At 37.0% G+C, this 14,566-nt stretch overlaps 1 protein-coding gene across 2 annotated transcripts in view; it reads left to right on the forward strand.

Moving 5' to 3' along the window:
* Window positions 1–14,566, forward strand: part of POC1B (POC1 centriolar protein B) — a 105,372-nt gene that overhangs the window by 39,120 nt on the left and 51,686 nt on the right. For both annotated transcript variants that reach the window (XM_008143782.3, XM_054718807.1), the window contains 5 exons: window positions 1,800–1,907; window positions 2,033–2,148; window positions 3,203–3,336; window positions 5,471–5,539; window positions 6,229–6,381. In XM_008143782.3, the coding sequence (XP_008142004.1) occupies window positions 1,800–1,907; window positions 2,033–2,148; window positions 3,203–3,336; window positions 5,471–5,539; window positions 6,229–6,381 (580 nt within the window). The remainder of the gene's footprint in view (window positions 1–1,799; window positions 1,908–2,032; window positions 2,149–3,202; window positions 3,337–5,470; window positions 5,540–6,228; window positions 6,382–14,566) is intronic.

Genomic DNA, 14,566 nt, shown 5'->3' on the forward strand with positions numbered 1-14,566 from the left:
TTACTTGTTTTCATCATTGCTCTCTTAAAATGTAAGAATCAAGTCATCTCAGAAATATTCTTACCATTTGAAGAAATATTCACATTAGGTAATTTTTTTTAAAGATAGCTTCTTAAGAGATGCAATTTAATTCCTTGAATTAGTTGTTTACATTATTATGTAAAGTTTATTTTCATGGGGATACTGAGTAGATTTCTTATCCCCAGGGTCTGTGTAAAATAAATTTCATCTGTTTGGAGCATTTCTAGAATATTGTCCTTCATATTTGAATCTTCATCACATATTTTCTACTGGAAAAGTTTAATAATATATTACATTATTATAAAATTACCCTGAACTACCATCATGGAAGATATTTTCTTACAAGACTTTTTTTTTTTGAATTTTAAAGATTATTTTACGTAGAAATTAATTGTGCTTCTGTGTCTTTTCTTTTTTTAATGGTGAGAATTCATAGGTGCCATATCCCAAGTTTCTGTCAGGAAGAATTATTCTTAGGTCAGCCTTAAGAACAGGAAGGGAGGAGAGGATCAAATGAAAGAATAAAAAGAAAAGCCTTTAATTATAATCCACACCCACAATTGATGACTTATAGTAATCTGGGCATAGAGGGAAATACAAATAAGATTGAAACATAATCAGTCTGTGACCTAAATTCATCTTTTTTTGGGTTTTGTTATCACTAAAATATTAATGACAATAATACTATTCATAATTTATAGTAGTCTAAAAAAATTTTTTTTTGTCTTCTGCTTTTCTATTCTAAAAAGGCACTTAGGGCAGGGGGAAACTTTGAAAAGGATCTTAAAATGAAAGGAGCGCATAAAAACAGTAGACAAGCCATGTGAGAATTTTGTCCTTTGTTTTTTAATGGGGCATGTGGATGATAGGTGTGTCCATGAAGGAGTTTCCATTCCATGTTAATGAGTTGTCCTACTTTCAGTCCAGTGGAGCTCTCTGGCCTCCTCATGTCCCAGAACTTACAGGTTTGGGGAGCTGGTTCTTTTGTTGATGATATCATTTAATTTTAATTCTAGACACACAAGTCCTTTTCTTACAGAAAGCTTAACTACAGGGTTGGAGGGATGAACAATAAAGGCTCTCTTGGGTCATATGGATAACACCAAAAAATGACAGATATAGGAGAAAGAAATAAAGATATTTTAAAAAGCAAGGTACATGGCAAAAAAAAGAAAAAAGAAAAAGGCAAGGTACTTGGCTTGAAAGGAGTGCAGAGATGAACCAAAAAACTAGAACAGGTGCCATAAAACTAAATTACTTAAATAAAAGAATGAAAGAAGAAGAGCCTTGGTTAATCTATATAGTGTGATTTGACCTTTTAATGGCCTATCAGTGTCCTTTGTCGTGCTTATTTTTTTTAAAACTTACTTTTCTTTTTTAAAATATATTTTATTGATTTTTTTACAGAGAGGAAGGGAGAGGGATAGAGAGTTAGAAACATCGGTGAGAGAGAAACATCGATCAGCTGCCTCCTGCACACGCCCCACTGGGGATGTGCCCGCAACCAAGGTACATGCCCTTGACCGGAATCGAACCTGGGACCCTTCAGTCTGCAGGCCGACGCTCTATCCACTGAGCCAAACCGGTTTCGGCAGTCGTGCTTATTTTTAGTTGAAAAGATGGTGATTGCAGAATAAGACTTTGCTACATGTTGTGGTAACAGTGGTCTCCAATATTTAATATGTACAGCCTGACTTGTGTATGGTGGGAGTGTGATGGCTGTGATTGTGATTATCAGGAGCCTTTCACAGAAACAATCTTCTTTCTTGTGCTTTCAGATTTTCACCCGATGGAAGACTAATTGTGTCATGTAGTGAGGATAAAACTATTAAAATTTGGGATACCACAAGTAAGCAGTGTGTCAGTAATTTCTCAGATTCTGTAGGGTAAGTCCATTCTATTTGTGCATTTATGTGATGTGGTTTAATAAGGGAACATTTAATTTATTACAGTTCGAATAAAGAAATGAAAGTAAATCAAAATATGAAACCATCTTATCCTTTCCTCCTAGGTTTGCAAATTTTGTGGATTTTAGCCCTAATGGTACATGCATAGCTTCAGCAGGTTCTGATCATACTGTGAAAATCTGGGATATACGATTAAACAAATTACTCCAGCATTATCAAGGTACAGTTTCTATAACAAAAGAATTCAGTTGTTGAGTGGACTCCTGGGAAACTCTTCAACTGACTATTCTTCTCAGTGTGGTCTGGCCCTCTTAATAAGAGTCACAGGCTGCCTTTGAACAGACTAAAGAACAGTTAGCCCCCATCAGCAGCATGGTCTGAGAAGCTGGGGTAGATGCCAGATTGGAGAGGGAGGTGGAGGCACCTTAAAAATGATGCCAGGACTATAAAGAAAAAAGAAAGAGATTACTGTGAGACTTGCAAACTCTGGTTATTTGCTGGAGTAACTCAGATTATATAATTATGAGAAGTCGGGGATAGAAATTGGCACAAATACTTGCTATAACTGGTAGAAAACAACATCTGACTGTGCCTATGTATACAAGTTAAAAGAGAAATAAATCAATTTCTTGGTTTATATTGAGTTTACATTAAGTCCACATTTCTCAGACTTAATAAGTGTAATATTTACCTCGTTGTTACACTGATAAATCTTCACAACAGCCCTAAGAGGCGGTATTATTATTACTCCCATTTAAAATAAGGAAATTGAGACATAAAGAGGCTAAGTGACCTTCTAAAAGAATTGAAAATTGACCTGGGTCTTTCTGTTTACACTTTCCATCACTGTGTTATACTGCCTCCTATTGGAAGGATGGTGAAATGAGAAATGATTGCTCAAATTGGCAAGATTGTGCCCTTCTCCAAATATACTAGTTATCTCCACACTCTACCCCTTATTACCAAGCTACTAATTGATTACTAAATTTAGCTTAAGGCAAGGTTGTATACCTTTTGTGAGCCGGTAATAATTAACTGTTGATTGTATTGGTAATATATCTAAAGACTTTTAGTTATGTGGTTTACAAGATCATGTTTCCATGACATATTCTCATATTGAAAGCTATTCTTTCTCATTAGCTGGATACTCAAGCTATATGATGCCAAACTACTTATTTGTTTTAGTAAGCTACTTAGAAATTTGGTGTTGTGGAGACATTGCCTTTAATTGATTTTTGTTTTCAACAATTTTTGTTTTATTTTCTACAAATCAGTTCACAGTGGCGGAGTTAATTGTGTATCATTCCATCCTTCGGGTAACTATCTCATCACTGCTTCTTCAGATGGTACACTTAAGATTCTGGATCTACTAGAAGGAAGGCTCATATATACACTTCAAGGACATTCGGTACTAATACTGAGATTTTTGTTTTTTAAATGATACATATTTTAAAGTTTTGATCCATTTTATTATATGCCTTTATTATTTTTCCAAGTATAGCATACATTGCTGCTGTCATAAAAAATATTTTTGTCTCCAAGATGATGCTTTTATCCTCCAGAAGCAACTCTTAGAAATAATATTTATTGTAATTCTTGTCAAAATCAATATGTATCTTTTATAGCCATTAAATTAATCTTTCACTGTTATCTTTATCAGGATGTAGTTTAGGTTTAACTGGCTAAGTGGTGATAGATACATTTTTTCCCAACCTCTGATCTTTCTTCTCATGTGGAGGCTGTCCCACTAGCTCTGACACTCAGCCTCCTACACCCCTGCAATCATTTCTTTCACTAGTCTGGTGAGGTTAAAAGGAGAAATTTATCAAGTAGAGCCCAGTGACTTCTGCTCTTGGAAGCAAGCCTGCCCTTACTTTTCCTCTGATACTTACTGTGGGGAGGCCTGCCCTTGTCCAGTCTTGCCTGTGACTGGGCACTCAGATCTGACTCATTCTGTTATTCAGATCTAGAAAGCCCATTTGCACACATAAAGCCACATTCTTTCTTTGCAAACCTTTATCAGTAAGAAAGGTGATATTTGGCTCTCATATGCCTTATTTTTTTGTGTCTTATTTCTCAATTGGTTTAGAACCCAGTGGGGAAGTGAGGTACTATTTATTGAGCTTGTTCAATTACACACACACACACACACACATATAACACACTAAAGAAAAACTTTTTAAAGTATGTAAACTAATCCTCCTTTCTGGGTAAATATTCAAACGCCTCTAAATTTTTTAGAATGCATCCTTTTTAAAAAGTACTAGATACTTCCTTTTAACCAAGTATAAGCAGTTTATATCCAGAAATAGAATGGGCTCAGTGGTCTAGGGGAGAAGGGTTTTTTTCTGCCTTCATATATCTTGCTTGGCTTCCTGCTTGCTTTGTCATTTGCTCTGCAGCTGTGTTAGTGTGAAGCAGAAATAGACACGAACCAGCTCATGTGTGTATTTAAGCTGAATAAATAACCAATAAAAGTAGCCAAGGATTAAAATATCCATGGAAATAGATTAATAGAAAAAAAGATAAACAATATTTTAGAAGAAAAATTTATACACAGAGCTGGAATTTTTCACAATGTGGAGGAAAAAGATGTTTTTGGGGCTACAGTAACCTAAATCTGTGGGGTTGTCAACTTAAAAAATATAAGGTTTTTTTAAGAAGTTTTCTTGTATAGATTAAGGACACATTAACAGAACAGAATATACTGATATTTTGAAATGAGAAATAATTACTCTTATCTGGATTGAAAAGTTGACCTAGAGGCTATGCATGTTGTGACTGTGCCAAGTGTAGTCTTGTCCAACTTCACAATCATTGCTCAATTTCAAGTTCTCATTACCTCTCACCCAAATAATTGCAGTAACTTCCTAACTAGCCTCCAACCATTCATTCTTACTTCAATCCATCATCTCACAATTGCAACATCAATTTTCATTCAATATTATTTTGTTTTAGTTTCAGGTACACGGTATAGTGGTTAGACAGTCATAAGCTTTACAAAGTGTTTGTGACATCAGTTTTCATCACAGCTCTCCTCCTATCTATATCCTGCTTTTAAAAATATTAGTGGCTCACTGTTGCCCACATGAAGGGCGACTCAATGAAGCCTATTGAAGTCAGAAAACAGGAATATGGCCTTTTTTTCATTTAGCTTCATTCTTATCACTCTCAGAGTTATCATTTAGTTTCTGCTAGTGATTTGTTGAATAAAGAGTCCAAAGCCAGACAGTCTTAACAGAAATTCTTGTTAACTTACACATGTACAAGCTCTTCTTTAAAAAGGAAAAAAAATGTATTTTAAAATTTTTATTATAATTTCTTTTTCATTTAATATCATTTATATGTGTTTTGATATAATTGGGTTGGTTCTTTGATTACCTTCACTCTACCTGCATTAGTTGCTAGCAGTTAGATATGTTCTCTCAGACTTATTGCATCAATAGTCTATATAAATTAGAAAAAAATTAATATTCACAGTACGCTTGGCCATGAGAAAACATCACCAAGTAACATTTCTTTTATCTCCATTTATATCTTAGGGACCTGTCTTTACTGTTTCATTTTCAAAAGGTGGAGAACTATTTTCATCAGGAGGCGCAGATATGCAGGTTTGTACATCTTTCAGCTCCCTCTTTGATTAGGTTAGGGCAAAGGAATCCAAGACCTCAGCACAGATTTTTACAACCAGTTCGTTTGTATATGTTCCAATGAATATTAATGAATTTATATTTTATCTTAATGCCAGGACGTCTGCTATTTCATAGCTGAAATCGTGACAGTTTTGATAATTCTTGGAACTCAAATAGCAGTTATTTTCTTTGCTTGTCTTTACACTTCTACATGTAATTGACACTTGTTGTATGCCAAATATTAATGTGGCACTTGCACTTGAATTGTTGCCTAATATTTTGTCTGTATCTTGTGTTTGAAATGTTAAAGCTTGAGGATTGTAAATATAAATTGTTTATGCAGCAAGTTTGCATTTACTTAAAATAGCCAAAAGTCATTCATAGTCAGATTTATTGAATAAGGTGGACAACATGGTTTTGGGCTTTAGGAAACAAAGAGGATTTTAAGGTAATATTATTTTCTTAATATGAATTTTAAATGACATGAAGGCAATTCAAACAGCTAAATCTCACACCCTTAAAAAAGTATTGAGAAGTAGTAATGTTATTGAAATATTTATCTAGTCTTCCTATTTTGAAAGGCAATTTCGTATATTCATTTTTTTAATCAGTTCTATTGCTTGTATATGCAAGTCAATAAATTGCCAACTTGTTTAATTTTTTAACAGGTTTTATTATGGAGGACTAACTTTGATGAACTGAGTTCTAAAGATGTTCTTAAAAGAAATCTCAAAAGGTTACATTTTGATTCACCACCACATCTTTTTGACATCTATCCAAGAACGCCACATTCCCATGAGGGGAAAGTCGAGACTGTTGAAGTGAGTCCTTTGTACATCTTTGTCCTGCTGTTTGTAAGTGCAGATTTTGGGGCTACTGGTCAACTAGATGCTTGAAATCATACTTAATTACAGAAACCTAGTTCTGCCTTACAACAGCGGAACTTTGAGAAACAATTATTTTTACTAGTAAAACTTTAAGTATGATAGTATGTAATAGATCTAAAGCCTCTCATATTTGCTTCTTGAAGACTTAGAAATAAAACTTAAAAACTGTGTTAATAGTAATAGGAAATGTCAAATCTAAGGCTTTGGTGACTGAAGTCTGAACAAGTTTCTTATTCTAGACATGTGTAGGGAGCTCATGTGATGGCTGCCATGAGAATAGTGCTAACGGACAATACTTATTATGACAGTTATTGAAATAAGAATCTTGAAGTCCTTTTATAACAAAGAAGAAAATCTTATGGGCAATAAAAAGAAGAGATTTGGGCATTAAACCTAATAATTGATACTATTTTACTATTTGCTTACATATATTTTTAAATATATAATTATTTAGATGTGTTTTTTTGTTGACAAGTTTCTTTAAGTGCTATAGATTTAAATGTTCTCTCTTCAAAGAAAAAAAAATCATCATTGCTCAATACTTTCCATTTTGCATGATTCTCCATAAGCCCCTTTCTCTTCCAAGAGTTAATATTAAATCATTATTTCCCATTCATCTGAATTTTTTATCATTAACAGAGCCTCTCTTTGCTTTTAGAGTAAATATTTTGAATTCCTAAGTGCAAATTTTTAAAACTTTTTAAGTTTTTTGGACTATTGTCTATATTTTGTTTAATCTAGCCATATTTGGGGATTTCTATCCTGGTTTTTCCTTGGTAATGTTTATTTTCAGTTCTTTGATATAATTTTGGTCCTTTCCAATTTTGACCTTCTTTCCAGTTCTTCTAAATAAAGTATTTACATTATGCTTTACTACTACTATTATTTTTTTGAAAGTATATAATGTAATTTGTGGCTCATCACATTTGTATTTTAGTTTCTATAATGATAGATGTATTTTGATCCCCTATGATTACAAGTATTCACATAAAATATATGTGAAATATATTTTAATTTGTCTTCCCTTTCCTTGTTTAACTCCAGCTGGTTTTGCTAACACTCTCCGTGTTTTCTGTTCTAGCATTACTGTGGTGTGACTGAGCCTAACCATCCATGTAGTTGCTGCCCTGTCATCTGCCCGGCCACCTTTTCACAGGGATGGCTGGCTGGGCTGCAGGCTGAGCTCTGCTCTGCTTACTCCTAATTCAGTGCTATTTCCATGACTCCACACTACCTCAGTGCTGGCACTTCAAGCCATTTTCTCTGTGATTTACTGCCAGTCCCAGGCCATTTAAGAGTGCTGACCCTTCTTCAAAACATCAACAAGTTGTCTGAGTAGCTCTGCTCTTACTGCAGCCAGAAAGCAGTGAACTGGCCAGTTGCTCTGTATGGCAAGGTCAGGATGACCCAGGCCATGCAAGGCACGCTCAACCGTATTTTTCACATATACACTTAAAATCCTATTAAAAGCTGACTTTTCATCTTGGAATCAGAGTTCACTTACAGAATGTTAAGCACTGTGACTGAATTATATTTGTGGCCTTAAGAAAGTCAGCCTGAATATACCTACTTTAAATTACCTATAAGCACTCATGGTTGCTTAAATTAAGTACATAATGAACATTTGTAAAATACCTTCATATTCTGTAATATAAAATACCAGAGAAGTGATAGGATTCTGCATATGAACAGTTGTTTAATTTTTTTTTAAATCTCTTACCTTGGCCCTCAGACTAGAGATTCCTGGGTTCTGGTCAAGGGCACGTACCTCTGTTGCAGGCTCCATCCCTGGTGCGGGAAACAACCAATTGATGTGTCTCTCTCTGTCTCTCCCCCTTCCTTCCACTCTCTACAAATCAATGGAAAAATATCCTTGAGTGAGGATTAACAAAAAGTTTTTAAAACAACTTTAAAAAATCTCTTATAATAAAAACAAGTTTTCTAGATAGAGAACATATTTAATATTATTAACAAATATTAAATATCTAATTATTTTTAAACACTTTAAATATCACCTAGAATAGAATAGTATGAATCAGACTAGATATTATGCAGTCTGTTCATTTAGATTAAGTAAATTTTACTTTGAAAAGACTAATTTTGTGGATTGAATTATTTTTCAAATATTTAGGCAAACTCAACTTACATGTTACTTTGGAAATGTTTGAAAATTAGCAAAAGATGTTTTTGAGGTTGGAATTCATGATTAAAAGAACAAAAATGTATTATGAGAGGATATGGAATAAATGGTATCTATAATCTGATTAATTTCACTAACTTTTTCTTTTTGCAGTAACCATGAAAGTTTCCTTTCCAAGTTTGAAGCAACATAGTATTTCTGTGATTTAATTTTATTCTGTTTTCCATGAAGCTCATTTGAATTGCATAATTTCAGTCTTCTGGGTGAGATTATTTGGCCTTTTTTGCAAAAAACACCCATTTTCCAGCCTAAAGTGCTCCACTCCTTTGAAGGTGGGGGATCCTGTGGAGTCTTAGATGTTGGGTACTAGCTGACTAAATAAAGTACTAATTTCTACATGGGTAGACAGGGTGATAGCAGTTTGCTTTTAGAATACATGAGAGAAGAAGGTCACATGAAAGAAGGTATGAGGCATAAAATCCTTACCCCGCTGTGTGAAGTAGACCCCTCCTGTGTCCTCTCTGTTGAGCTAACTGCAGATCCTTTGTAGCACTTCTGTCCTAGGCACTCCATCTTAATTAAAAACATGAGAACAACTTCTTTCTTTTTTTAGTGGGAAAGAAACCTAATTTCTAAATAATGTGCCTTAGCCCTGCCCACACTGTGCTATGGCACATCACTAGGTCATGCTGACTTTCTTCTTTCAAGCTGTTAGGAGCTACTATAAATTGCCCAGCCCTGCTCCCAAACAAAAGCAGACTTCACATCTTGGAGAAGGAACTTAATGTGAGTGCATGACCCTTTATCCTGAGCAATCCCCGACTCTTGTGCATATTTTCATTGGAAGATAATAGAGTCATTCTAAGGGATGGTGTTAGATCTTGGTGACAGTAAGGCATCAAAATAGTTATTCTGGGAGAATTGTAGAATATTATAGGAATGAATGGTGGTTAATCAGTTTAAAAGTATTAATAAAATAATTGCTCCATTGGCTTTTAATTTTATAATGGCTATTTAAGACTATCTTAATCTATAAATTGCATTGGAAATTTTGTATGATATTTAGTAGGAAGGAAAACTTCTTGTAACATAACCAAATATTTGTATAAAAATCTGGACATGATTCATTGTTGAAAACTACAAGTGATCAATTTAAGTCTTCAGGTCCGAGATTGAGCTTTATTTCAATCTTGTATTAAGGTAGAAAACATTATAATTTATGGTAAAAAAAAAAATAACATTTCTCTACCAATCTGTATTTTAGTTATAGCTGGAGTATATATGGCTATATTATTTTGTTCTGTATTATTGAATTGTTCTTCAGAGATTACATGATAATAATAATACTAATAATATCTAATACATACAACATTATTTTAATTCCTTCACATAAATTAAGTCATTTAATCTTCCTACAAACTCTATAATGTAGTACCATTTTAATCCCATGAGAAATTGAGGCATGTGCAGTTAAATCATAAAGCTAGTAGGTGGGGCCGAAACTGGTTTGGCTCAGTGGATAGAGTGTCGGCCTGCGGACTCAAGGGTCCCAGGTTCGATTCCGGTCAAGGGCATGTACCTTGGTTGCGGGCACACCCCCAGTACGGGGTGTGCAAGAGGCAGCTGATCGATGTTTCTCTCTCACCCATGTTTCTAACTCTCTATCCCTCTCTCTTCCTCTCTGTAATAAATTAATAAAATATATTAAAAAAAAAAAAAAAGCTAGTAGGTGGGAACCCTAGAATTCAACCCAGGCACTCTGGTTCCATTCTGTACTTTTAACCATTTTGATGTAATGCCTCAGTATAATCAAAGTTAACATATTAAGTATCTATGTGTTGGACATTGTAGTAGCTTTAGAGTGTGCAACAGGGGACAAAGTGGGCAGATTCCTTGCCCTTCCGAATTTGTTAGTAGCAGTGTTTGTGTTCATGGATTCCTAAGTATGATGGATACAGAGAACCTCAGAGTGGGGTTCTCACCCTCTGAGGTCATATAGACTAACCTCTCCCTCTGGCATGAATCTCTCAATTATATGCCCTGTGTTCAGTGATAGAGCATTCAGCCTCTCATAAGGGCTCACTTCATTTCGAGGCAACTAATTATTAAAGGTTTCTCCTTTTAATAAAAATGGAAAGCTGGAAGGTAGTGTTGGTATTCCTGAAGGTTAGCTAGCAAAGAACTTAACTGTGACTATTACCCTTCCCCCTACATCCCTAGCATATTTTCATTATGGAGAGGAATGTAAAATTTTGCTTAATAAGAATTTCCTGCTCTGTTTAATGTATATGACAGCAACTTGTGCCACAATACAATAAAATGCTGTTACATCAACAGTTTCCCAACTTGTATCAGCTCAAGGATTTCTCCATGAGAGATGCTGACCATTTATTTCCACGTGATTTAGATTTTTAGAGCAGTTCCAGGTTCAGGTGGTAAAGCCAGATTGTATTTTTCATAGGTAACCAATTTCATATCTACACTAGGTGGCAGTAGATGAAAAAGAATAGAATGTTTGCAAGCAGTTTCTTAGGACAGCTTGTCTTAAGATGGAAAGGAACGCTGTCATCCTCAGAACTCTTGTCTTGCGCTTTATCTCTGGCTCAGAGCTCATAGGATGGGGCTGTGTGTTCTGCTCTGTGGACAGCCAGGAAGGAACATGGGTGTTGAGAGGCTAGTCCCCCTTCTCACCCTGAAGTTGTAATCTTTTCTTTACTGTAGCATGGCGATTACTGGGTGTGTGTACCTCTGCCTCTAACACAATAGGCTAAATAACTATAAAAGTTTCTTCATGTTTCCAAAACTACAGCTATACCCTTCAAATAGGATAAGTGCTTTTAAAATCATTCCACTCCTCTAACCTCTGGCCCAGCCCTCACCTCCACTGCCCAGGACTGTTACAATGGAGTCCTCACTCTTATCCCTGCTTTATTCTTGATACTCTGCATGTCTCTGTCCCATTAATCTTTCTAAAGCACATTTTAGCTTCCAGTTTGTTTGTGCCTTCCCAAATTCCACCCTTCACAATTTGACCTTTGCCAACCTCTTTTATTGCTACCCTGTGCAAAAGTCAGCATTCACCTCTCTGCCCAGAAATGTTTCTTACCTCATTGTTGTGTTTTCTCTGTGTGTGTGTTTTTGAAACCTTCTGTGAAGGAGCCATCTTCAGCTCTGTGTCCTCCATAGAAGGCCTTTCTCACCAGGTGCTCAGATAACAGGTTCTTCTTTGCAGTTCTTCAGAGTCCTTACTCCTGTCATTCATTTCATAACAAGTTCTGCTTCTATTCATAATGTGTAATAAATAGTTCGTGGTGATGTGGTTTAATTTTCTCAAATTCGGAAAAAACCTCCCTCAAAAGTAGTCGCCACTCTAGTTAATTATTTCTTTGCTTTTTTAAAACAAAGTATTATATTTCATACAAAAGTATGGTTTGATGGTTTTAAACTTTATACAAATGAAATCATACTGAGTATATTTTTCTGTAATCTGCTTTTTAATGTAATATTAAAATCCTGAGAATCATGTATGCACTCTGAATTCGTACATTTACATATTGTTGCCTGTAGTTGTAATTCATTCCTTTCACTGCTATGTGGGATTCTGATGAATTTACCACAGTAGTAATCTCCATGATTTATGTATCTACCCTACTGTTGATGAACATTTGGGGTTTTCGGCCATGGTTATTTTTTCTTCTTTACATTACAAACAATGCTTATATTGATGTTGGCGTCATTGAGCTTTCAAGTATTGGCTGTTTAATAGGTGTCAAGTACTATTTTGCTTTAATCTTTTCTAATTACTAACGTTTCTGAAAATCTCTTTATATGCTGCTTAGCTGTCAGGTTTTCTTTCCTATAATTTTTTTCTTGGGATTTATGTATTTTTCACATTGATTTGTATGTAGGTTTTTCTTAAGGATTTTAGATATTTGCCCTTTTTTAGTTTCAGACATCACACTACCTCCTTCTGTTCCATCATCTGAGTGTTAACTTTGTGATGTTCATTGTTAAACAGAAATCCTTACTTTTGATATAATCAGATTCATTAATATATTTTTTTTCCTTGTGGTTTTGCTTTTGCAGCTTTTGTGTAAGTATTAGTAGTCCTTCTCGACCCTGGGTTGCAAAGATATCTACACTAATAAAAGAGAAACATGCAAATTGACCATACTGCCGCTACGCCCACCAGCCACGCCCACCAGCCAATCAGGAGCGAGTATGCAAATTGACCCAACCAAGATGGCTGCGGCCACGGAGCGAGCAGGAGGCTTGGGTTTCCCTGGCAATGGAGGAAGCCAAGCTTCCCGCCTGCCCTGGCCGGCCCTGGCCTTCACTCAAGGCTACAAAGTTTCAATTATAGAAGATAAATAAATCCCAACAAAAATGGCAGCAGCCACAGAGCTGGAGAGAGCAGGAGGCTTGGGTTGCCCCTGGCAATGGAGGAAGCAAAGTATCTCGCCTGCCCTGGTTGACCATGGCCTCCACTCAAGGCTACAATGTTTCAGTTATAGAAGATAGATAAATCCCAGATACCAGGGCCTCCCCTTGGGTCACCGGGGGGTGGCCAGCCTGCAAACCACCACAGGCCCCTCGCCCAGGCCACCCCACACCCCAAGGGAACCCCAACCCTGATCTGAGACACCCTTCAGGGCAAACCAGCCGGCCCCCACCCATGCACCAGGCCTCTATCCTATCTAATAAAAGAGTAATATGCAAATTGACCATCACTCCAACACACAAGATGGCTGCCCCCATGTGGACACAAGATGGCCACCACAAGATGGCCAGCAGGGGAGGGCATTTGGGAGGGACTAGGCCTGCAAGGGAGGGCGGTTGGGGGCAATCAAGCCTGCAGGGGAGGGCAGTTAGGGGTGACCAGGCTGGCAGAGGAGAGAAGTTGGGGGCAACCGGGCCTGCAGGGAAGGGCAGTTGGGGGGGACCCAGGCCTGCAGGGGAGAGCAGTTGGGGGGGACCAGGCCTGCAGGGGAGGGCAGTTGGGCATGACCAGGCCTGCAGGGGAGGACAGTTAGGGGCAATCAGGCTGGTAGGGGAGCAGTCAGGCATCAATCAGGCTGGTAGGGGAGTGGTTAGGGGGTGATCAGGCTGGCAGGCAGAAGTAATCTGAAGGGGCAATCAAGAAGGCAGGCAGGCGAACAGTTGGGAGCCAGCAGTCCTGGATTGTGAGAGGGATGTCCAACTGCCTGTTAAGGCCCTATCCCGTTTAGGCCCTACCGGGATCAGGCCTAAACGGGTAGTCGGACATCCCTCAAGGGGTCCCAGATTGGAGAGGGTGCAGGCTGGGCTGAGGGACATGCCCCCCATGCACAAATTTCATGCACCAGGCCTCTAATTCTTATATATTTATCTTTATTAACTTTGTAACAACATAACACTTAGATTTCTAGTTGATATGTTATCTACCTTTGTATGTAGTATATTAGAGGCCCATATAATGAGCCAGTTTTCTCAACTATAAATCATCTTTGCTCTGTTGATTTGAGGTACCATTTTCCTTTTATACTTATTTTTGGTACATACAAGACTCTCCATCTGAGCTCCTAATGTTAGAACTTTTTATTTTGTGTCTTTATATGAGTTTGATTATTTTTTCCTGTATAGGTTATATCCATTTTTATATGTTTACTAGTGGCCTGGTGCATGGATTTGTGCACATTGAAAGGGAATCTGGTGTGGGTGAACCAGAGTCGGGGCCAATAGGGTCCCAGCAGCAAGCTAACCCACAGCCGATTCTACAGGGAATTGGGCTCTCTCCACCTTCCTCTCTGGGTCTGGGGTGCGGGTGAACCAGTTTCGGGGCTGACAGGGCCCTGGCAGCAACCTAACCTACCGGTTGGAGTGTCTGTCCCCTGGTGGTCATTGCACATCATAGTTACTGGTCGAACAGTCGCATAGGCTTTTATATATATAGATTCTGATGTATTTATTTTATGGTATTGTAAATATCTTTTTGAAATT

This window comes from Eptesicus fuscus, chromosome 7, assembly GCF_027574615.1.
Source record: "Eptesicus fuscus isolate TK198812 chromosome 7, DD_ASM_mEF_20220401, whole genome shotgun sequence".
Lineage (NCBI taxonomy): Eukaryota > Metazoa > Chordata > Mammalia > Chiroptera > Vespertilionidae > Eptesicus > Eptesicus fuscus.